Source organism: Electrophorus electricus, chromosome 1 (genome assembly GCF_013358815.1).
Source record: "Electrophorus electricus isolate fEleEle1 chromosome 1, fEleEle1.pri, whole genome shotgun sequence".
Taxonomy (NCBI): domain Eukaryota; kingdom Metazoa; phylum Chordata; class Actinopteri; order Gymnotiformes; family Gymnotidae; genus Electrophorus; species Electrophorus electricus.
Genome location: NC_049535.1, coordinates 23,012,825 through 23,038,059, shown reverse-complemented (window position 1 = coordinate 23,038,059; position 25,235 = coordinate 23,012,825). Strand labels below are relative to the sequence as shown.

At 42.1% G+C, this 25,235-nt stretch overlaps 1 protein-coding gene across 2 annotated transcripts; it reads left to right on the top strand.

Annotated features, from left to right (window-relative positions):
• The first annotated feature begins 818 nt into the window (after positions 1 to 818).
• On the top strand, positions 819 to 24,797 carry fbxl16 (F-box and leucine-rich repeat protein 16). Of its 2 annotated transcripts, none has more exons than XM_027002774.2 (7): positions 819 to 841; positions 1,746 to 1,807; positions 11,068 to 11,734; positions 16,033 to 16,541; positions 17,374 to 17,458; positions 19,659 to 19,722; positions 20,165 to 24,797. In XM_027002774.2, exons 3-7 carry the CDS (start codon positions 11,084 to 11,086, stop codon positions 20,311 to 20,313), a joined length of 1,458 nt encoding a protein of 485 aa, XP_026858575.1. In that variant the 5' UTR covers positions 819 to 841; positions 1,746 to 1,807; positions 11,068 to 11,083; the 3' UTR covers positions 20,314 to 24,797. The 2 variants fall into 2 exon arrangements, with proteins under 2 accessions (XP_026858575.1, XP_035385880.1); XM_035529987.1 differs by lacking the exon at positions 819 to 841 and adding an exon at positions 1,467 to 1,615.
• The last annotated feature ends 438 nt before the right edge of the window (positions 24,798 to 25,235 follow it).

The following is a 25,235-nucleotide window of genomic DNA, read 5'->3' as shown; positions in this document are numbered from 1 at the left end:
GCAAGTGAGCGCGGTGCCAGTCTCGGAGATGGTCGCCGCCAGTTTCACGGAACCCATATGACACACACATGCGACTGGGGAGAGTGATGTCAATGGTAACGCTAGTTATACCCTAAATAAAAATAAAATCACTAGAAAATCACTTTCGACTCATAGCCGTTGAGCTAGTATATATAGAATTATACGAACTATAGTGTAAACTTTAAGGAGGCTAAACCTTATAGGGTTCTAAGGGCAGTAACGAGTACAGTACCAGTAAATGCATGATTCAATACTGTAATAAAACAGCCCCCAGCCCCCTAGCAATGTGAGACGCGGTCGCAACGGACTTCCTGCATTATTAAAGGGCCACATCCCTCCCCCACCACCACTAAAATCCCTTTATAATTTATGGCGAGGGACCGAGCAGCGTTCTAATAGACATATAGGATTTCTTCGTTTGTTGTACAGGCTCCTTCCAATGAGGGCGGCTCGAGTGGGTGGGTGTTGACGAGTAGACCGCGCATGCTATAAATAGAACGCTCTCTAGCTCTCGCGCTCTTTGTGGAGGCCGTGAGAGGATGCGCTCTGCATGCTTAACGAGTAAAGGTGGCACCGACGAATTCCAAGTCTCGCTTCCGCGATCGGCCGCATAAGATAAAGGAAACGCGCACCGGCAGCCATTTGGTAGAGCGAGGTGGGAGGGGGCTTGTGGTGTGGGCGCGGGAGGGGAAAAGCCCCCTTTTCGCTCGCTCCCGTTGTTGGGAGTCTGGCGCAGGGTAGCGCACTCTGGGTGCATTTCCACCCCTGCCGCCTAAGCCGTGGAAGATGATGCAGGCTCCTTGGATGTAAACTGAGGCGGGTAGGAACGAGTTATGTAATGGGAGCTAAAATGGGCGTCTGTTGCATCCCATGTCTAAAGAGGCAGTCCTGGAATGACCGATCAGTTTGCTTCTGTTAGCAGTGTTGAAAACAGTGAGAAACAAATGAGCCCTGAACAGATTTAGCTAATACTGAACAAAATAGATAGCGTACATCACTCCTCATTTACATAATAGTTTTCATTCTTCTTCAATTGCAGTCCAATGTTATGCTTCTTATGCTCTATTTTAAAATCAAATATAATCACAATGAGTGCCTTAAATAACCTGTTTGTTTAGATGTATGGAAAGCGTCATGGCTCCAGAAAACACACACACACACACACACACACACACACACACACACACACATACACACACACACACACACACACACACACACACACACACACACACACACACACACACACAGGTTACATTGTACATAATTTTATATAATAAAATAATGCCACCAGTCTTTTCTTACTATAGACTTATATCCAATGCTTTAAAAGATCGCAATTCAATGCTTAGCACTCCAAAGCAATGCATTATTGAGATTATCGTTCGTATCTCTTTAAATGGGATCGGTCTGGTTTGTGCGCGTGTGCATGTGAGCGAGCGAGGGAGAGAAAGGGAGAGTGGGAGGCAAGCTTTGTGTGGAGGAACAGAATGAAGAGATATTAGATGCCGTTATTTTAAGATACGTTACATTGTTAGTGTTATTCTGTCCGTTCGTACGTGAAGCGACCTTTTCCGACTGTGACAAAAAGAAGGTTTTACACCTCTATGGCAACATCGGCATATCCCATTATCCTCTCTGTAACTGAGAAACCACGGGCAGAGCTGCTGATATATATTTCTTTCTTTTTCCTCATGCATCCTACAACGTTGTGGGAAACATAGTCGAGCCCGGCTGTAACATTTGACCGATCATGGATTAATGCTCATGTGGACTACATAGCAAGGTAAGTGAATAAAGAAATGTTTGGGCCTCGCGTATTTGTAAATGCCAGCGAAACATGTTCGATAAGTGGATGCGATTGCAGGATTTGTCTTAGCATAGCTCACCGTCATCGACCTGCAATGTCCTGCCAGATTACGTGAGACCCAAAGATTCACGAAAACATCTGGTTGGGTTACGGAACAGAGGCTACTGCATTTACTGGTAATAGCCCAACAGCGTTGCCCCGGAACCGAGCAATAAGAAGAAGAACAATAACGTCGATGAGAAGAAAAGTAAACGAGAGTGTTTGCAAACGTCTGCGTTTTGGCGTTCGGTGCGTGTCTTTGTCTCGCCTGTCACTGTGAGCAGGCTTCCTTCATCGCTGCACGAGCAAATCGCCAAAGGGTGCAAAACAGTCTTTATAATGACGCAATCCCCGGGTGCCTGCAACTAGCGCGCAAAAGGAACCGCAAAGATTCGGTCACATTCTGATAGTCTAAAGGAGTCTAATAATGTCTAATAATTGGCATTAAAGAACGCTCAGACTTTTGACTGTTGCATTGGAAACTGATCATTTAAGTTTAAAGAATGCAGATCTCGTTTACACGATGCGAGGGGTGGGTTTATCCAATACTTAAAAAAACACCTTTCGTCCTACTTCAGCCACTGTGGAGGACAGTGGAAGTCGAGTAACCGCTGTGGCCTACTGAATGTGAACTTTGTTCAGATGATGAAGGTGAGGTTTTGGGAGGATGAATTCTACAGCTAATCACTGGCTGTTGTAGGCCTAAACACTGAATCAATGGCAATCAGATACTATATCTGCTACATGTAATCTACTGTTCTGTTCTGGGCTGTTGTAGTTTACTTAAAGCTTTCAGGCTTTGTAAACTTGATAAAAAATGTTTGGCATTGGATGAAGGCCATGGTACTCATTGATGTGTTGGGGTAAACAGGAGCAGGACCCACATGAGCCTGTGAGCTGCCTTTCTTTTAAACCAATGAACATGGAAACAGGTGTTCATGTCAACAGATGTAGTCTGGAGGGTGGTAATATCAATATCATATCTTTCTGTGTGAGACAGCAGTGTAACAATATAGCTAATAATTTTGATAGGGGTATTGATTGTAAAGACTAAAGTTAAACTTTATATCATTGTAATTAAATTCCAGAATACATGCACCAGTTTTTGCAGTGAATCTATGTAGTCAATACAATATTAGTGAGTTTATCAAAATGCTTTTTTCCCTATTGTTTTGTGGTCTAGGGTGAAATATGACATTTGAAAGATTATTGTTTTCATTCAAACATTGTATAACAAACTTGATTTTTATGCATTTTTTGTGAGTTAAAACAGAAATGTATATATTTGCTGGATATAGTAGTTACATATATAGTAGGCTATATTACTGACAGGACTTAGATCAAGATCACATTTGAAATGTCACCAAATATTGAAACTCTTTGGAAATTGTGAAACTGGTATTGTATCACAGCAAGCTTGAAGTTTATAACCCTAGCATAAGCCTTATAGCACAGCACTTGAGCGGGAGCCATGTTTAGCTGCTTTGGCTATTCAGTGCTTAACTTAGTGATGTCCATGTCCATTCTAGGCCGCCTGAGCCATTTTGCTTGCCACCAAAGTGGCAGTTTGATCGGATATCATGGGTGTAGCTGAGGGCGATGTCGAGGCCCATCTATTGTGGACCGATGAGTGCGCTGTGCCCTCACTGATAGTGTCTGTTTCACCCCCTTCCCCCTCCTTCCTTTGTGGTGGTTTATTTAAAAGTCTGTTCCTTTAGCCAGCCTGCTGCCTGACCGTCCTGGGAGAACTCTGCCCGATTTCTTCATTCAATCCCCCCTCAGCAGAAAAGCTCTGAAAGACTGTTCTCTATGTGGCCCAGCTTATGTACTCAGACCAGGTTTTAGAAGACAAATTTAGACACTTCTTTGGCACCTAGCTTCTGCCTTATTTATCACCTTTGTCTTTGTGCTACTGCTGCATAACATATATGCAGTTAGAACTGCTGCCTAGAGAAATCAAGGGACAACAATGTCAGATTTTCCAGTTCTCTGCTGTCTAACAAATAATAACATTTCCAAAAGGATAGGAACAGTAGTTTTGACATTGTGTGTAAGTCTTTACTAATTTCCCTTGTTTTATCATTTGGTGTTTAACTGCACCTCAGTGAAAGCAACTTTCTTAAGCTGCTCCACTTGCTAAATAACTTTTTGGGAGGCGGGTTTACATGTCAGTTCAGTCTTAGACGAGAGCCTTTCAAAACTTCGTTTAAGGCCCTTCTAGCTCTGAGAATAAGACTTAGCTGAATATCTTGGGGAAGGGCCCTTTATTGCATTCTTCCATGCTCTGTCCTCTCTTTCCACACCCCCTGACCAAAGCAAGTGGAGAACATCTGTCCATGGCAACAACATGGGAGCCCCTGACACTCCATTCTCCCCTCGATTTTTTGTCATAGGGCCATAAATCCAGCGGACGTCGTTAAGTAGGCCAGTTCCGAGGAGAGGGGGGGGTTGGAAAATGATTGGGCAGTGGCAGAGAGAAAGGGGAGAGGACATCTTTTTACCACTTATGGGCAAACAGGCCTGCCTGCCTTTGCCCACCAGCCATTCAAGGAACACTTAATTAATGCCCGTTAGGCTATGCAGCTGGTGTGGTCGAGTCAGCCTGTTTTAGAAAAAAAAAAAACGCAGAGCAAGATAAGACGATCTATCATGGCACATCTGCATTCTGAAAGCCCTTTGGGCAGAGCCCGTCCACTTCCTGCAATGTGTGGCATTTCACTCCAACACAAGAGAAGCTGAGAAGCATCATAAAAGCACTCAGCTCTTCAGAAACTCAAATTAGGAAGTAGATGTTACAGCTGCTTTGTGAGTTCACTTTTAGAGAAGCAGCACACAAAGGCACGCGGCAGAGCCACTGAAACACCTCACTGGAGAGAGTTGCATCCCGGCTGGGGGGGGTCTTAATGAGGGCTGCTTCCCGGTGATCCTGAAGAAGCTTGCGGTGCATTAAAAGTTATATTAAGATACCAATAGGCCTGTCTGACCAGGCTATTTGAGGAAAATCCTTTCCCAAGGTGTACATTTCATCTGTAAGGACTCTAGTATGACTGTGCTGCTTACCAGAAGTCTGTGTACACTGGAGTACCTTTAAAATGGCAGTTCTTCATGCCTATAGCAAGACTTCATGTCAGCTGTCCTTTCACTTCATTGTTTAACATAATTTTCTTTTCAGTTTTGGATTTACATATAAGTTTTGGATTTATCACCCTGCAAAATGAAGCAGAGAAGCACCTTTTCCTCTGTTTGTAATCCTGTACCCTGACTTATCCACTTCCACACTGTCCATCAGGACCCCTTTGAGATCATGTGAAATAAAATTTTATGATTATTTGTATATGGGACCAGCTGGTATAGATGTACATTTGCTTTGGCAGCACTATTTAATCAGTGATCTCTATAATATATGTGGCTGTGCTGTACAATGCAGTATGTGCTGTCTTGCATCCTCCACCTTTTGAATAATTAATCTGTAGTTCACCCTTGCAGCATGCAGAACATTCATGAGAAATAATTTGATATCTTACAAGTTATAAGGTTAAGGAGACTGAAATGCCATTAATACCTTGTGTAACAGATATGTTTAGAACCAAGTAAAACATTGTTCACAACAACTAAAAAGTCAGATACACCTCTGGCCCCTGTTACCTTGTTGAACCAATCTCAGCTCTTTCAGCTGATAATTGCTTTAGAATAGACAGGCTGTACTGGCTGATGGACAACTGCATTAGGGTTTCTGTAAATATTGTTTCATTTCACTGTGGGCGGAACAGTTTATAAACTATTATGGAGTTTTAAATTCAAATTTTGAAAAGTATTTTTTCTTTAAAAGAGGCCCATTTGCTCATTTCCCTCAAATGAATATCAGGAATATTCCAAATAACTAGGGCAATGAGCCTGTCCAATACAATTTCAGGAGGTTCAGGTTGTCCTTTTGCCATGATATTGTTTTATTTTTCTGTATTTTATGTTACATTTGAGGAGCAGTAGAGTATCAAGACATATTTCATCATTGCCATTCTTGTGTTTTCCTGATCTTTAGACATGAATAATGGGTTGTATAGGCTTCTCAATTGGAAGGCTCTTTTGCAGGGCCAGCATAAGCCTTATTCTTCTTTTTCGCTCTTCCTTTTCACCCCCTTGACAGCCAGAGCTTCTTCGGACTGTCAAGGGTTCTATAGGATTCTACATATTTGAATATTTTCAGCAGATATTTATGTACTACCAAAAGAACAACAGCAGGATTGAAAACACCAGAAATGCTCCAGCAGTGGAGTCACAAAAGCTTTGAAAACCTTTATTTGAAAAAGTAGAAAGATAGTTGCATGCAGATGCAGTTTACGCACTCTTTGACTCACATCCAGTTATTTAAGAGAGTTGATTTTCCATTTTGGTGTATTTGATCTCACTTTGGCCCATCTGGATGGCAGTCTTTCTTTGGTCTTATACCTGAAATTCACCCAGCTAATGTCTGCCAAACACATTTTCCATTTCAAAATGCCTCACAAAGATGACGCAAAGTGATCTATTCCAGTGGCCACTGAGGGACTGGTTAATTTTTCCCCCATGTAGGTTTGGATTGGCATCTTTCATTTCTTGAACGTTCTTTGGTACTTTGATCACTGAAATAAAAGAGCAAAGTTGTGTTTTTATATTACAGGATTATGTGTTGGTATGCTATTCTGTTACATATTTCTACTGTGTGATCATTTCTCTCAGGACTGAATAACAAGGCCCTGGAAACAGACACAGCCCCCTAGAATTCTATCCAGCATGTAAAAGATCAGCAGATTTATTTTAGAATCACCAGTACAAGTAACATTATAGATTTAGAGGGGAGGCATGGAGAAAGAGGTAGTCCTTTATCTCGTTCCTTGTCCTTATGAAGACCCCTGTCATTCACTAGCTTTCCAGCCCTGGTTTAGATGCACAGTCTCATTAAATGATAGGCTGTCATAAAGTAGTGGAGCGTTCAGTGAAGTGCTGTGGTGCATGTGCCTTACTTAATGCAAGTGAGACGCCTCAGCTCCATGCCAACATGCACGGCAAGGGTGGCATATGGATCGGGCGCTGGCATCCTGCCACGCCTCTCTTCTTGGCCCATTTCCGGGGACAAAGAGTTCCTCCCGACACGCGCCGAGACTAACGCTACCACGTTTGCTGCAGCCGACGACATGCGCGTAAAAAGAAAAAAGCAAAAAACAGAGTCCTTTCCTTATCCCTAAAACATGTGCTCAGCAGGATGTCATGTCACTTGTTCCTTGGATGGTTTCCTTCATCGCTGTTGTCTGGCTCCATCTTTCAAGGTCACAGAGAAACGTGACCTTCCATATAACAGGAGTTAAAATAAAGGTACGGCATTTTTCGACTGGAGATTTGAATATGTCCCAGTGCTCACTCGGTCATCCACACAGCATGGTTCTTTAGCGCTGAAGCCCACAGTAGGTTGAAGTGTGCTGAATGCCCTCTTTTGCTGCTCTGTGGATCCACAGTCAGTGGAGAAGTACTCTTGGCTGCTCTCCATGGTGCTGAACTTGCCCTGTTTGTCTCTGACCTCCTCCACCTCCACCAAAACCACCAACGCCAGCATTCTTACTTCCTCCTCTTTTATCTCTGTCACGCTCGGCTCTCTGGGCTGCAGTGTTTCTACCTTTCACTGCCCATTTGTGTATGCCTTTATATGGCATGACTATGTTGCATCACACAGTACAGTCCAGGAGCACTGGATGGTTAAATCCTCACTGGAGCTGCGGTACTTTTTGGTGTAGCTCACAGACCCCATTTCGTTTCTCTCTTTCTGAGAGCACTGCTCAGCATTCCCACTCATTGTTCTCATGTGCCCAGATCATAGATACAAAGCTGTTCCTCATGGCTTCATGTATGAAAAAAACACGTTTCTAATCGTGCAAACCTGCACATGCATATTGAGACACCCGGAGGCTCGGCGCTTATAACCTACCAGGCCCGCCTGTCATGGCCTCTTTAACTGATTTGGGTTTTCATCTTGGCCTGTTCGCTTCATTGTGTGCTTGTCTGCTCTTTCAAAAGCAGCTGTGTTTTTAATCACTGGATTTTCCATCATGCACGGATGTAACAGGTGTTGGCTGCGTCTCTTGGGTAGGCAAGATTATTTTGTGTTTGCTTCTAGTGCCCAGTTTTCCCTGTTGTTTGGACATGTTCTGCATTAGCATGTGTGCAGTTGACGAGAGGTACATATAAATTTATATATAAATATATAATATATATGAGAGAGAGGTGTGTGTGTGTGTGTGTGTGTGTGTGTACATATATATATATATATATATATATATATATATATATATATATAGAGAGAGAGAGAGAGAGAGCGAGAGAGAGAGAGAGAGAGAGAGAGAGAGAGAGAGAGAGAGGAGCCAAAGAGACATTGATATATATTGCTGTCCAGTGCAAAATATTTAATTTGTCTGCTGGGATTTTTAACCTGTTATATACTCTGCTAAGGTTGATATGAAATTAATGTTTTTCCCTTTGGTTAAATTAGGCTAATTTGAAGACTTCCGTATCTAAAATTAGCATGTTCCTCAGGGTATAGCTGCTCTCCGCCACCATGTGGAGTGTTTTCTATTGGGGTGATAGCCCCTGTGAGGTCTTATTCAGGAATACGGATGAAAGCAAGCGACACTCATTGACATTTTACAGTGACAGCATTAGTGCGCAGAGCACGCACACCTGCGTGGAAGTTTTAAGGTGGACTGGGAAGTTAGCTGCATGATGTCATATTGTGGATGCTAGCCTTAGTGAACCACTGCATACCAGTGTTCACCATAATGCATTCTGACACAGAGAATGTTTACATTTCTGTTCATCTATATAAAATGCTTGTTTATTTCTGAATTAATAATGATTTGTTTATAAGTTATAAAAAGGTCCATGTGTTGCTTAAAGTGGGTTTTGAATGGGTTTCATTTATTTTTAATTTAGAGTCTTTTTTTTAAATATAGTGTTATATAACATAGCTGGGTAGTTTAAGACCTTCTTGACTGTCCTGTTTCTGGTTTTTGCCTAGGTACCTGAAGGAAATCTAAATGTAAATAAATTACAGTCGAATAAAGTAAATAGGCTAATACACAATGAAGCAAAGTAAACAGTGAAACAAAGTAAAATGTCAAATACACAGTCAAATGGATTAAGCAGATCCTTGGCTTAGAGGCAGTGTGGCAAATGGGCCTACTATAGATAGATGGCTGTAGATGCACAGATGGATGCACAGATGGGTGGATGAATGGATATATGGATGTATGGAAGGATGGGAGGAGGTGCCTTCTAGACCACAGAAACAAATGCTGGTAACCAATGGTTATGTTGGTGCACATTATACTCTCTTACACAGCTAATGGATAAATGCTAAAGGCTTCTCTGTGGTTCCCTCGAATGCCGCTTTTGTTTTGTATGTGTTCATGATTATAATAATAACTAGACAAATTGTGTTTTCACATTCTAAATATAAGGTGTAAATATAATTGATTGTTAACAGTAATATTTAAATAGTTATTTCAGTGTGTCTCTGCCTTTTGCATACTGAAGTGAAAACCCTGTTACAGGCTAATCATCCGTAGATAAATGCTTTTGTTTGATGAGACTGCACTTGATGTTTGTTGGTATTCAGAGTCAGTTGAACTGGGACATTACCCTCTTTCCTCTGGCTCATCTTTAACGTGATTTTAAACAACTGTGTAAAAAAGTTATTTGTCTGAAAAAAAAAACATTCATGCATTTTTTGTACCATACACAGGAGCTCTAAGCTATTTTAAATGTTGGACATCTTTACCTTTAATCCTAAAGGTTTATTTTAACATTTAACATGTATTTATGAGATACTGCACTTAGGCAAGAATAAGTACATCTGTTGTATAAATTGCTGCTCTGTTTATGTGTGATGCAACCGTGTTGTATACTGCATATGGTGTGTGCTAACAAGATTCCTGACAGGCCTGTAGAAGAAGAGAAATGCATATAGCATGAAATTTGCAAAACTCCAAAGCAGCTGGCTTGTATTACACATATAACAATCACAATGCTGTGTAAATGCAACCACTAAATTGTACAATTATGGTGTGGCAGGATCTATGTAAACTCAGTGCTTGACCTGTGGTGGCCACTGAACTGATTTGAATGTCCTCGTTTAGGGAGAAGACCAAATATTTACAAAGATATGTATGTGTCAAGTCCAGTCAAGTTTATTTAACTATAATGCACATTTAAATACAGCCAAAGCTGACCAACGTGCTCTACAAAGATATGAGAATAAAAAAAAATATTTGATAGTAGAATAAAGTTTGACCAAACAATCAAAACTGAGAATTAGAAACCATAAAACACAGCACTAAAAACTATAAAATACAACACAAGCAAGAACACAAATACAAATCAACTATTGAATTTTAGACACAAATTCGTAAATCAGCCACACTTATAAGACAAGGAAAAGAGAAACTTTCAGACTAGATTTAAACTGTGATGGTAGAAGCAGCCTTCACATTACTTTGTACATTATTCCACAATCTGGGGTCTCCCTTGACCTCAAAACTGTAGCCAGTAATTTGTTCCAGCATGTAAGGGACCCACATGCCCAGCATGGCAGCAGCATGTTGGACAAGTTGCAACCGAACTAATGAGGAATGACTAATACCTTTATACAAGAAATTACAATAATCCAGGCATGTGGTTATAAAAGCATGTAAAACTTTCTCCAAATCATGGAACGAAAGAACAAGCTTCAGTTTGGCAATTCTCCTAAACTGATAAAAACTACTCTTTACTACTGCACTCATTTGCCTCAAACCAAAAATCAAACCAAGAATCTTAACAGGAAGTGTATTGTGAAGGTGTTAGAAAAACATGAATCATTTTTAACTTATAAAATGGCACATTTTGGTACCAAAAAAAAAAAAGCATGAATTGACAATATTGACATACAAGAGGCTCTGAGTAGAAAATAAATGAAGAAAACCCAGTAATCTGTCTGTTACACTATATGTATAGTATATATTCTTTTAAGGTGATAGATTTATTATCTCATTCAGTAATGCATGCAGTATTACCATGCAACACTGTAGAGATTAAAAAATGTTAAAAATGCACTTTGTAAAGTGTATCTGCTACAATCTGTTCAGCCTGTATACTTTTAACAAACCGTGTTTGTTTCTGCTTTCATCTCTCAGGCTCTCAAAGCTGAACATGTCCACTCCAAGTGACCTCAAGTCCCCCTGTGTGACACGGAACGGCATGGTCAAGCTCCCTCCCCAGCCCAATGGCCTCGGCTCGGCCAGCATCACGAAGGGCACACCAGCGGCCAAGAACCGCCTGTGCCAGTCGTCCTCTGTGCCCACCATCCTTCCTCCCCCGGGCCTCCCCTACCACCTCAAGCCCCTGCCCACAGCGGCCTCGCTTCTGGGCCCCGACCTGGACACTAGCCCCCTGTCCGGCGTCAAGCCCCCACTCCGGCCGTACCCAAAGCCGGTGCTGCTTGAGAGGCAGCTTGTGCTGGACGAGAAGCTGCTGAACCGCCTGCTCTGGTACTTCACCACGGCAGAGAAGTGCGTGCTGGCGCAGGTGTGCAAGACATGGCGCAAGGTGCTATACCAGCCAAAGTTCTGGGAGGGCGTGACGCCCATCCTGCATGCCAAGGAGCTCTACAACGCGCTGCCCAGTGGCGAGAAGGAGTTCGTCAGCCTGCAGGCCTTCGCCCTGCGGGGCTTCCAGTCCTTCTGTTTGGTGGGCGTCTCTGACTTGGACATTTGCGAGTTCATCGACAACTACCCGCTGTCAAAAAAGGGGGTGAAGTCAGTCAGCCTGAAACGGTCCACCATTACGGACGCAGGGCTTGAGGTAATTCTGTGGCATGCTGTTTCCTGTTGAGGTCTGTTTATTATATATTCAGCATGACATCAAAAGCTGGCACAGTCTGCTGTTATGATGAAAGCCCTGGGAGTTTAATGCAAACAAAATGCATGTTCAATATGTGTGGCAATTAAGAGTGCACCATGGACTAATGTTCCTGATAAACATTGATACTGCATAGCAATAAATGCACAGTTAGCAAATAGACGTCCTTTATGATACAGCTCAGCAAACGAAATAACTGGATGCTGGTAGGTCATGAATTAATTAGCTCCTTCTTCCCTGTTGTTCCGCAGTGGTATTCTGTAACTCTGTTCTAGTGTGTGTGTTCTGTTGTACACAGGGTGGGGTAAGGGAGGTGCAAATCTTAATACTCAAACCTGATGCATCATAGATTTCTATACTACAGATCTGTGTACAACAGCATAGAGCTGCCAATTCTCTTGTCTTAAACCACACTACATATTCTTAATTTTAGCTGCTACTTCTTACTAAACATCGTCTCCACCCAGTATGCTGCAGTTGAACAAAGTAATGAAATACTTTATTGTGGTTGCAAATATATGCTCAGGTTTGCATCTCATGCACAACCAGCTCATCCTTCATTTGAATGAAACATTTAAGCACTACCTTGACTGCTCCAGTTCCATGTTTAGCCACTTTGCCTAGCAAAGCTGTTTAAAAGACGACTAATATGATTGGCTGCAAAGATACTAATTATCCACCACACCCTTGAATTATATTCCACTTTGACCACCTGTTTTGTGGATTGGACCTCCTGTCAGACACGCCCTTCTGACGTGTGTGTGTGGTGGTGCTAGAGATGGAAGACAATACACTTTGTATTATAAAAACATTACCCTGTTTTGTATATTTGGTGCTATGCTCCTTAGGATGGAGCACTAAACTAAAGTCACTGCCATTTATTTAACAATTAGCCTCTACTGAAGAGCTGCTCCTTAAACATTTCTCCTGTTTGTTGCAGAATATAAAGATGCTTTCCAGAATATAACACAGAACAAGTGGGGATTGCGCAATAACAATCATCCTCTTTTACGAATACACTCATTGTACTTGCCTCAGAGCTGTTGCTATTCTGGGACTGGCCTGCTGTTGCCATGGTGAGCACTCAAATAGTTAGTGATGCTATCTGTGCCATGTTCTGTCGAACATGTCTGCTCTGACACGGCTTCTGGGCACTCTTTCTGACCGGCAGTGGGCATCGCCACTCACGGCCGTGCAGGCATTATATAGGGCAGCTCAAGATAGGACTATGCAGGGCTTGGACTGTACCCAAGCTCTCTGTAGGAGCCCAGGACCATGAAAGCTGCTCACAAGCTCTGTGCAGTTTACTCCTTTTGTGTAGTGGTGCGTGTGATCTCTGCGCTGCAGACATCTCTAGTGTGGTGTGGACTATAGATGCTGGTCACTTTAGTCCATATAGATTACTTCATATTGGCTTCTTACTTCGTAACAATTGATTGAAGTTAAGATGTGCCACAGTGCCACACTGGCTAGAACTCGATGGGTGTGGTGTAGTGTCAGGTGACAGGAAGGTCATAGGCATGAATACCTGTGCATTGTGGGACTACAAGTTTTAAGCCACAGCACACTTCATGCAATTAAAAACTTGTGTAATTTGCAAGTCAGCAAATTTCTGCTGACAATAATTTTAATAATGGATTAAAAAGGGCTTTCTGTAAACACTGGCAAGCTTAATTCTTTCATTATAGCATTTAAAATGTGCAGACAAATGTTGGAAGGATACTTTCATAAAACATCTTTTATGAAAGTAACATAATTTTCTGGAAATTAGATATTGTGTGGGATCTTAGAAGTGTGAAGCTAAGTGGAACATTAATAATGATCTTAGTGTTGTACTATGGCAGTGTCTCAAATTGAACATCATGCAACTGTTATCCATACTTAGAGCACTTCCAAGTTCATAGGAAAATTTGCTTTCACAGACTCAGTGTTTCCAAAAACACACATTTCACATATTTTACAAGAGTAGTGCTATTTTTGACATTTATCCCTAGTTATTAAACAACACTTTTTAACTGCAGAAGTAAGTACGTATCATACATAGCTTATAAAGCTAAATTGTTTTAAGGTTTACATCTTCATCCTTCTCAGACATAAAACCGTAAATAACACGCAAAACATGTTTGTGATGAGTCGGCAGACTCATCAGAATTTAACGATAAAAGAATTTGAGTGACTTCACTGATTCAATCTGTGCCTTGGTAACGACCTTGGCAAGGTAGCCTTACCTGAATTTGTTTGTTGATAAATGGTGTGCTCTAAGTCGTTTTATTTTCACATAGTGAAGTGAGTCTATTGTTTCTTGCAGTCACTTTGAGAGAGTAGAATAACATAGTTGCTATGATATGTCATGGTAGTTTGTACTATGTTTATCCAAATGCATTTTAAAGGTGCATTAGTCCAGATTCAAGAAACACCACCTCTTGTGGTTAAGCAGGTTAACTCAAAAATAGTGTAACTTTTTTTTTTTTACTCTTTGGATCAGCCTTCCATTCCTGCCTCAAAGATGCCTCTTACAATGGCCAGAGGAGTTCAGTTCCAGTTTTCGAGCATTACCCATGACTTTGATCATGACCCAATCATGACCACGACTTTCAATTGATGACCTAAGATGTTAATAATACGTTATTTAACAAGTTATTAGCAAAAGTGAACACTGTAGCTAGCTATTAGCTTAGGGTGGAAGTGCTTATATGCAGAAGCCTAGATAAATGATACGCATCAGGAGAGGGCCAACTACAATGCTACTCTCCCCCGTAGAATTTATTTATTCTATTTGGCAAATTGAGATGACATATCAACGCATTTCATTTTTTTCGGAGTCTTATGTTACTTATGTGCTCTATACATTCTTCTTAGAATAGCGGTGGGGTTTGGACAGAGCAGCTATCGAAATCTTGTGTCTGTGGGGTGTAATTGTGTTTTTACACTTTTTACCCTGATATGTGGGGTTGCGCATTGCAAAGCGTAGCTTCTTGATAGTCAAGAATTGTCGATTGTTTTATTGTCCAATATTTCTTTGTAATGAGCTCCCATGAGTTTATCAGTTATAATCTGTTAGCTAGTTAGCATCTAAATTCAAGGGAATTTATGTAACCTAGCATTATATTTCTGAAGTTGGTTCAACCAAAATATTACTAGTAAAGTAGCTCGCGGAGTGATGCAAATTTACCTAGCTACTCCATTTATGTCAAGTCTGTTATTCACAGTTTAGTGCATTATACACATTATATTTCCATACCAAATTCTGCATTCAACTTCATCCCCTGTTCTTATAATCATTTTGGAAAAGCACTTCCTGTGTTATCTCTTGATTTAGCATGTATCTTGTTGTTCAGCAGGCTGAATACTATGCTCGCTAGCAGCAAATGTTGGAGCATAGCAAAACAATAAAGCAAGGTGATGTTGTATTACCTCATCCTTCTACTGTAGGGAGGTGGAAGGATATTATAGACCTTATGTATTTTGTACTTCTAGGCATAAGCATTGATCCCTGTATTTCTACAGTATTGTAGATCATTGGTATATTGGACTCTAAAATACTGTACTGGCTAGGATGTATTCTATGAGTAAATGACAAAGCACTTTGTAAATCTCTCTGGATTAGACCATCTGCTAAATGCTATAAATGTAAATATTATGAAGAAGAAGACAGAAATGACTTTTTAAAAGTATTTTTCGCATTTTCTTAATTCGTTAGTAAGCAACAGAGAGGCTATGAATAAGCTCCCAGAATCTAGTATCTATATAGCAGTAATTTCAAACGGATTTTAGTGAAAAGTGTAGATTAATATGTTTACTTAAAAGCAGTCATGAGTTTAGCTAGAGCCCAAACAGTCCATACCATCGTGCTTGGGTTGTCATTACTGAGTCGCAGCAGGGTGCATCGCGGGACTCTGGAGGTCATGCAGTCACGCTGCCGGAATCGCAAGCTCGCTATGTGAGATTAAATAATTTCAGTCATGTTGAATTGTTTACTGGCAGATATGTTGAATTTGACATTTTTGGATGTATGCAGTAGGCATTATAGTGTAGTAAATTATGGACTGGAGTAAGTTATGTTAAATTTTGAATTAATTAATTAATTAAATGAACATACAAATACTGTTAGGGAAACACCTTTTGTATTCTGGGGAAGTAATGAAGAGCTCTGTGTCCTCGTTTTCGAGATGCAGTCTGCAGCTATGGGTGTGGATGCAGCATTCATGGCTAACCATACTGCTTGGGAACCCCCTGTGCAGGTGATGCTGGAGCAGATGCAGGGCCTCATGCACCTGGAGCTGTCTGGCTGCAACGACTTCACGGAGGCAGGCCTGTGGTCAAGTCTGAACGCACGGCTCACCTCACTCAGCGTGAGCGACTGCATCAACGTGGCAGACGACGCCATCGCTGCCATCTCCCAGCTCCTCCCCAACCTGTCCGAGCTGAGCCTGCAGGCGTACCACGTGACCGACACGGCCATGGCCTACTTCACAGCTAAACAGGGCTACACCACGCACACGCTGCGCCTGCACTCGTGCTGGGAGATCACCAACCATGGCGTGGTGAATATGGTGCACAGCCTGCCCAACCTCACAGCGCTCAGCCTTTCCGGCTGCTCCAAGATCACAGACGACGGTGTGGAGCTGGTGGCAGAGAACCTGCGCAAGCTGCGCAGCCTGGACCTGTCTTGGTGCCCACGCATCACCGATGTCGCCCTGGAGTACATCGCCTGCGACCTGCACAAGCTGGAGGAGCTCGTGCTAGACCGGTGGGTGTGGCGAAGGCAGGCCAGGGGCGGGAAGGCTTAAGACAGGGGTGGTCTCTGGTCTCGGAGGGTGGGGCAGATGTACAGTTCGGTGGTATATGAACACAAAGATTTCATTTACAGTCTCTTAAAGGCATACAAGTTTTTATGTGTGTTTGCATTTCAGAATACATGTCTATTAAACATTTATTACATTTAAAATCGGGGCTACCTTATTTGGCTCCTCAGATGTTTATTTACACACTTTATGAGTTCAATCAGATGTGTTAGATCAGGGAAACCACTGAACTGCCCTGGTGTGGTCATCTGGTAGTGGAGCTGGGCCCCCCAGTATACACACTTCTAAACAGTAACCATGGTCTACTTCTCTTTAAGCTGCTTCTATGACAACACCTAAAGTAGTGATATATGTAATTGGCTTCGTCTTTAACTAATTCATGTATTTGATAATCATTGTCCTGTTAAATTCTCATAGATTTATTTCTCTCATCACAGCTAAAGCTACTAATCACGAAAAATGACTGTGATTACTTTTTATTTACTGCGAGGGCTTGAACTGGTGGAATCCATTCATTCTCTGCCAGAGTATTAGTAATTTCACCTGGTTTCAGTAATGAAGCCACAGTAAGCCATTTGAAAACCATGGGTCTAAAAGCCACGAATGTGATACGATGGCTGTAATCCAGCCTTATTGTCACTACTACTGGAAAAGAGGCCTCTCTCTGGGTCCTAAGTTAAAAGCAAGTTGAAAGCTCAACAAGCAAATTCCACTCGAGGCTGGATGTGAAGTTCTGAGGTGACTGTGTGAGTCCGTCTGTTGTGTCCCTGCACTCAGGTGTGTGCGGATCACCGACACAGGCCTTGGCTACCTCTCCACCATGTCCTCCCTGCGGAGCCTCTACCTACGCTGGTGCTGTCAGGTAATTATAGAGTTAAACACGTCAGCTCCAGGCTTATTATTGAGTTATTAAGTATATTTAGTTACTAAGGCATATTATTCTGTAACTACTGTGAATTATTCCAGCACCACACTGAGACTTATGGGAAAGGTGTGTTGTTAGAAAGTAAAGAATGTGAGTCTGACCCAGTGGTAACTGTAAGGGGTTAAACGCTTCATCCTGCATTTCAAATGAATGGATGGCGCTATAATAATAAAAATAACAACAACAATAATAAAAATTGTTCTTGTTGTTGTTATTATTGTAATTGAGGTTTTTTATTGTTCTTTTTCTCCACTAAAATACATTGTGCAGACCAAACCATAAGACCTAGAGACATGAAACTCAATAGGTAGTAGTCTCTCCCGCTACTCAGGTAAGTGAGATGACCTTGAACAACCTAAAGGGGGTGCTATAGGACAGCTTTAAGCATTTTGGTCTGTATCTTCTGAACCATAGGTCATAGGCTGAAATCTGCCTCCCAAAGAATCTCCCATGAAATGGGCCTCACATGAATTTCCGCCATAATATGCAAAACCTTCTTTTGCATTTTACTTACATTTTTGCCCCATCTACATGGATAATGTTTCAATATATTTGCGAGAACAGGACCTTTCAGTGCTATCCAAAACATTTTGACGTTTGCAAATGGTATGGCTGTAGCACGTCAATCAACAGTCCTGGGGTGGATCTTTATTTACTTAATATCAGTTGACCACATTTTATGCAGTTGTCAATAGGGGTGCAATAACTTGCAAATAGATGTTTCTCAGAGACCAAACTGATTGAAGAATTCCTAAGGATGACTCAATAACTGAAAAAACATGACTGGCATTAGCCAATCAGATTTCAGCGTACAGTTGATGGGCTTAACATTCACACAAATCTTGAAAGGTCTGTAAAAGGAAGGACTTTCTACAAGCATATAAAGTTTCATAGCAATTGTCCAATGGGGGGGGTGGGCACTATCTTACTTTCTTACACTGCCACCATAGGCATATATAATAGTGCTGTGATCCTGTAGCTAGTAGAGACTTTGCTATTGCAAGTGCTTACAGCAGTCATGCTAAGTTTTTTTTGTTCTTGCTGATCATCTAAAAACATTCTTTGTGTAATGATCCTGATCCACCTTATCATCTAAAAACTGATTTTAAAAGAATCAGCAGAGGCTATCTCTCAAAATCTCTCCGAAACATGTTTTTTGGACAGTATGGCTGTAGTACTACAGTAAAAACATAAAATCACAGGCCTGTTCTCAAAAATGTTGACAGATATTTATATTTATATTTATAACATCCCATTCCAAAGATGTTTGCAGAATATGGAAGGAATTGTCCTCAGGCATACACCACAGTGGCCATTATTGTAAAAATAAGTTTTTACTCAAATATCTCTTCACATCATGAACCTATGGAGAAAAGTCTGCATTAATTTTACGCAATTCAGTAAGCCTGACAACTTTGCCAGTACAAGCCATTTAAAAAATATTACATCTTTGCTGCTGTTGCTAATTGATTGAAACATGCACTTTCAAACTAGCCCTAGTAGTTTTGCAGAATACTCTATATGATATCATAATGCTAGCAAGACACTGCAAGTCAATCAAGTCAAAAACAGAGACATTTGTACACAATATGTGATGCACGTCAATCAATATTTCTAAAGTAATTCTGTAATTCAGTAGATCTTGTGAAACCTGAAAGGGACATTTAGCTTTGTGGTATCTTGTTGATTGTGGTGCATTTTCACCAATGTGAGCACTATAACATATATGTCTGTTAAATCAGTCAATCTCATTGTGTATAAATTGGGGTTAGGCCTTCAGTCAGTCAGTCTCCAAACTCAGGCCTTTAAGTAATCAGTTGGCTAAAACTGGGAAACGGGTGTTAGATTGTCACAGAATGTGAATGGTATGTACATACATGCTGATGCATGTTACATTTGGTTTGAATCGGCATTTGGGCAGTGCTTTGGGCCCTGCAGTATTGTGTAAAATATGAATGGTGAACCTGCAGCCATCAAGTCAGCTGACGAAGGGAGAACGCGTGTAGAGTCATGCTTGGACCCTTTTATTGCCGCTAGCAGCTATATTTGTTGTTGCTATCAACATTTTCATTGCTTGTTGATTGTGGTGTGTTTCAGTGCAGTCCAGGCAGGGCCACATGTGTGTTGTTTTTTGCAGGTGCAGGACTTTGGCTTGCAGCACCTGTTCGGTATGAGGAGTCTGCGTTTGCTCTCACTAGCCGGTATGTGCATCTTCCCTGTGCAACACAGCTTTACTGCTAAAGATTGTTGGTGGATTCTGTGATGATTTAATGGAAGATACTCCTGATCAGATTTAATCAGATATTGGTAATATAGATTATCTTTATTGATCCCTGAAGGGAAATTTGGTTTGAAGACAGCAGTCAACCACACAACAAGCTCAAAAATGAACATGAGGGTCATGACAAATGCATTAGCAAACCATAATAGGTGAAATCTAAACTCTTAATCATGACATTTTAATGGGCACAACACTTGACATGACAAATTTCACTGTTTTAGGCTTGACATGTTGCAAAAAGACCTTCTAATAAAGATGTAGTGCGATTGGCTGTAGTGTGTTATCCTTAGAATTTTGTGACATGGCTATTAGGAGCAGGAAGCAGGTCTCAGCCTGTCTGCTTGCCTTTCTCTCTGTGCCAGGCTGCCCCCTGCTGACCACCACCGGTCTTTCAGGCCTGATACAGCTACAGGAGCTGGAGGAGCTGGAGCTCACCAACTGCCCGGGGGCCACGGCTGAGCTCTTCAAGTACTACTCCCAGCACCTGCCACACTGCATGGTCATCGAGTAGGGCCTCTGTGGGGGCCGCGGGCCCCGCCCCCTCCTCATCACCAAAACCTTCTCCTTCAGACGAACGCACCAGACTGTTGATTAACCCCACCTCATCTTGAACCCGCAATGGGGAATGGACAAAGGGAAAATGGAGGGATTGACAGAAAAGAGTGTCGGTGATGGAGCGATGCAAGAGGAAACTGACGAATGGATGCACGGAGCCGGAGGTGGAGAGTGTGACGGGACCAGACCTCGGCTGTGGCGTAGGGCGGGGGGACGTGGAGAAGTGTGATGGGGAACAGAGGCAGCAAAGTTTCATTAGACCACATGACACAGTCATCAGGCTTCACCCGTCAAGACCCATCACCTCCACCCAAAAACTGAGCTGTGAAGCCTCGCTTCCGCGTTTCCTCCTCCTGACGTTTTTATTTCTTGGAGCAGAAAGGCACATGGCGCCTCCTTAAGCTAGCCCTCCGAGCTGAAGAGAGAGAGCGAGAGAGAGAGAGAGAGAGAGAGAGAGAGAGAGAGAGGAGAAAGACAGAAAGATGGAAGACAGCTACTGATACAGGGTTTCTTTGCTATTGTACAGCAGCATCCGAATCCACACCCCCCCCCCATCATTGAAGTCGCCACTCTGAATCTATGTCTTACCAAGAAAAAGAAAAAAAATAATCAAATCAAAGATTTTAGATGACCAGCCGCGTAGGGTCTTCGCATCAAAGCTGCACGCTTACTCGCTTATTGTCATGCGGTTCTCTCGTTTTCCTTTTTTCAAAATCTTATTTTTTTAAGTATTATTTTTTGATGATGAGGATTACTGTGAAGCATTTATGGAGAATGACTGAGGTTTTGTGACTATTTTGTGAATAAATTAGGAAACCAGGTACGATGAAGAAATGGCACAGAAGGTTATCACGAAGAAGGACTATGAACATTGGTTCAGAAAGTGGATCTTTTACGGACATTTGCAGATGATTACAGTTCAGGGTTTCTGCAGATAAAAGATTGTTTAAGTTGCATTTTTGAGGTACAAAGGGATTTGGCTGTATATACAGTAGATATTCCATTGAGCTTGGCCTTTTTATAAATCTTTTTAATTTTTCATTCCATTTTGGTGTCAACTGATATTACTGACTTGTGTGCAGGCTTCGACTTTAGTGCTACATGAAATCGTGGATAGTGCCACTGCTACTCTGGAACCCAGTGAAGGAAACAAACTGTGCAGCGATGCCCGTTTGCCGTCCGGCCGAATCCCTCCAATGGCGGAGTGCATGGGACAATGGGTTTCCATCAGTAGGCACACTGAATCTTTTAGCCCAGTGCAAGACATTACATTTGCATTCAAATGTATCATTTGATTAGGGCTCAACCTGATTGGAGGCAGGTGTATAAGCCACCCCCCAAACCCCAAACCCCCCCACCTCCCCCAGTCACTACAGATAAGCATCCAGGTCTCAGTTCCCTCTCTCTTGGAGAGTGTTTACAGTTTACAGGCACCATGGAGGATGCGGAGCACAGATGCGTTTTATGCCCTCTGGGGAACTGCAGAAATATTCTGCAGCCAGCACATGGGCCTCCGCTCCCCAACTCCCCCAGCCAGCCGCTCTCTTCCACCCACAAGCCTAGTCCGCCCAATCCTCTCACGGGGCTCCAAGCATCTCTAATTGGACTGTGCCGTTGTTTATGGTCATGTACAGTGTTCTAGCACTTACCAGAGGACTTTTATTCCAGGCAATGGCATCTGAGGTTTGACACCATTTGGACTTCCAGAAAGTGCAAAACATGTCTTCATTAAATCTAGGTACAAGAAAACTATTGGAAGGTACAAGAAACTATTTGGGGTGTTTGACGGTTTTTGTTTTTCTTTTTATTTCTTAGTTTAAAAAAAAAAAAAACTCACAAGACACCTCGTCCTCATAGGAGGACATTTTTTTGGACTAGGCTTTGGTTCACATAATGTGGCCTTGGGCGTTTGTGTGACTTGGCAGCTGGTGAAGGCTGATTACCTCTGAGAGTGATTCCACTGGTGGCACCTGCTAATGACATAGAGGGACAACATGGGGCCTGTATGGCCACTGCTGACCTCCCCCCCCCACCCCACCCCAGCAAAGTGTTGACAAAGTCAACAACAAACAAAAGTGCTGCAGGCCCCCCCGATTATAAACCAGGACACGGTTCACCCTGAACCCTAAGCCTCTAGAGGTCAGAGACTTCATTATGTCTTTTCAGACTGAAGCGTGCTCCCTGCAGAAAAGCCTGTTCTTACACCTCATGTCTATTGTGGCCCGCATTAGTGTTGCTTCTTAGTGAAGCCAGATCACAGGATGTTCTCGCCTGCTTTACACATGACGCCATTTATCTTGTGATCCTCAGTGAGGTTTGCGATTCCTTATTTATTTTGCTTTTACTACTTGTGGGTATTGGGGTTAATTTATTGAGTTGATGCACATATTTATTTATTTATTAAAAGCAAGAGGGCTGTCTATGAGGCCATGGTTTTGTTTGTGTGGGATGTTTGAATAAAATCAAACAGGAAAGAGCAGGGAACACCAGATTGCTTCTGAACGGCAGGGTATGTCTGTCCTTCTGTTTTTGTTTGTTCGTTTGTTTGTTTGTTTGCTGTTGGATGAATTGGCCCAGTCTGTTTCCTTTCAGCTGGAGCCACAAGGTTTGCCACAACGGCAGCCCTTGCGGCACCCATTTTTGGGTGGCACCAGGGTTATGCACAGCCGGCAGACAGGGGAAAGCGAGGCTTGTCTGACCTCAGCGTGACCCGCCTTGCCCGTCCTGTACCATTTCTCTGGGCATGCTTTTACGTCTCTGTGGTGACAGCTAGCCTAGCAGCAAAACACTGAAAGGTGCTCCTGGCGGTGTTCCAGAGCTTGGATGTCGAACACACTGTGCCAATTGAAATGGCTGAGGTTGGTCTGAGCCCTGCTAGACAGAGATCCTGTCTCAGCTTAGCAGGTGCTTTTTTTTCAACCACAAGGAACTATGTTGCAGTATTTATACACTCACCAGATCTCTCCATGGAGGAGAACGGGTTCCCATCATTAACTGAAGCCTGAACTAACACAGGCCGTCCTCGTTCCATTTGCTCATCCCTCCACTCACATAATCACCAAGAACCAATGAAAATGAAGATGGAAATAAAGAGAGAATATACTTATTAATATACTTATTAATAATATAATTCTATAAAACTTTGGAGATGTTGTATTACTGTTGTAAAAAAATCATTGTCATTTTCACTGAAAACCAAGCCTTTCCTCTGTGTGAAATGAGTTTACCAGTGTCGAGCGTCGTGCTATGTCACTTTTATCAGAACCCTGAATATTGCTTTTTGCAAGTTCTAGACTAACTGACTCTAATCTGTATATAAAGAATGACATGAGGTTTATCAGGAATCAGATATTTGTGTAGACGTGTTTGTGCACTCGTCAATACCATCAGAAACATGCCACAGAGTCGACAAAACGCAGAATAAATGTTTGTTTATCCTGGGGAGTGGTCGTGATATGCAAAATCTTTTGTCTTTTAGCGATGAATTACATCAGCAGTGAAAAATAGAATCCAGACTACCAAAATTATGCTAGTTGTACTGGATATAGTGACCTAGTATCAAAGACATGTCAATGTCGGCTGCATGGCGGAACAGCATCACGTGTTTAGTATGTTTAGAAAAATAATGAACCGTGTGTAAATACCTGCTGCCTAATTTATGTGACCAAGTCAAATTTTAACAGCAAAACATTGTCTCTGCTGTATCAGTTCTATGGACATGACAGAAATTCCCAAATCTGTTCCATGTACAGGAACTGTGCATTTGACTTAAACTGTATGTTTATGTTTAGGTCCATTCTGAAGGCCCCTTGAGGTCACCACATTCCTTATGGTGGATCCTGCAGTTTCTGCCCTTCAGACTGCGTGCACATGAAACTCTAAACAGTGGCCACATAGTAGAAGAAATCCAGGACTAGACAGAACCACGACTCTCCCCCAACTCCAGCATTCACTTTCAAACAGCTGAGGGATGTCTGCTGTTAAGTGGACCATTTACATATTCAAGCAGTAATGAGAGATCTGCTTCTGTCTACTATGTATGTAATTGTACATGTATTACTAAATCACATTTTGTGATGGTCTGACGTCCGCACAGGGTCTGTAATAACACTGCCTTTTTATCATGGATAAAAGGCCTAAGTGAATGACTGACTTTGGCAGGCTAATGAATGATGATCAGTCTTTCTGCCTCACAGTCTGTCTCCCAAATATTTGTCATCAAACTCGGTATCTTTTCTCAGTCGTGACCATGAAACCTTTTCTTTAGGCTTTGTTGTTTTTCTGTAAATAATGCTGTGGTGATTGATTTAACAGGAAAGGTAAAAAGGTTTCGGCGACTTCATCTCACGGCTGCAGTGCCTTGGAAGACATGCGTTGTTGTTTTGAAATGGTTCGGTTCCTGTCTGCACCGTTTTAGTAAAAGTTCTACAAAAGGTAAAACTGGTCTGTCTCATGGATAGCACTGTCTGTATTCATCTGTACTACCTAAAGTCATGTGATGCTGATCAAGATCTGTGCTCGCACACACCAACACAGACACAAATTAATAACAAAAAAGTGTTACCTAGTTCAACAAAAACTTGTTGTCCAGCACAGATTTTGGGTAGTCTTATATCTTTCTGCCATGTCCAGTTAAGCCATTTGGTTGGCAATTTAGGCTCTAAAGACAACACAACGGGTGCCGGATCAGCCTTCAGGTCTAATTAAATATTTAAAATCCTGCAAGGCAGAGTGCCTTACAGCTCTCAATCCCACAATGCAACACCACTGTATTACCTTAGTTAAACGATGACCAGCTGCATCTTAAGTGTGCTGTATGACACGCATTACAGAGGCTGGCAGTACAGGACGGTCTTATTCTGGCTTCTGTTAGCTGGA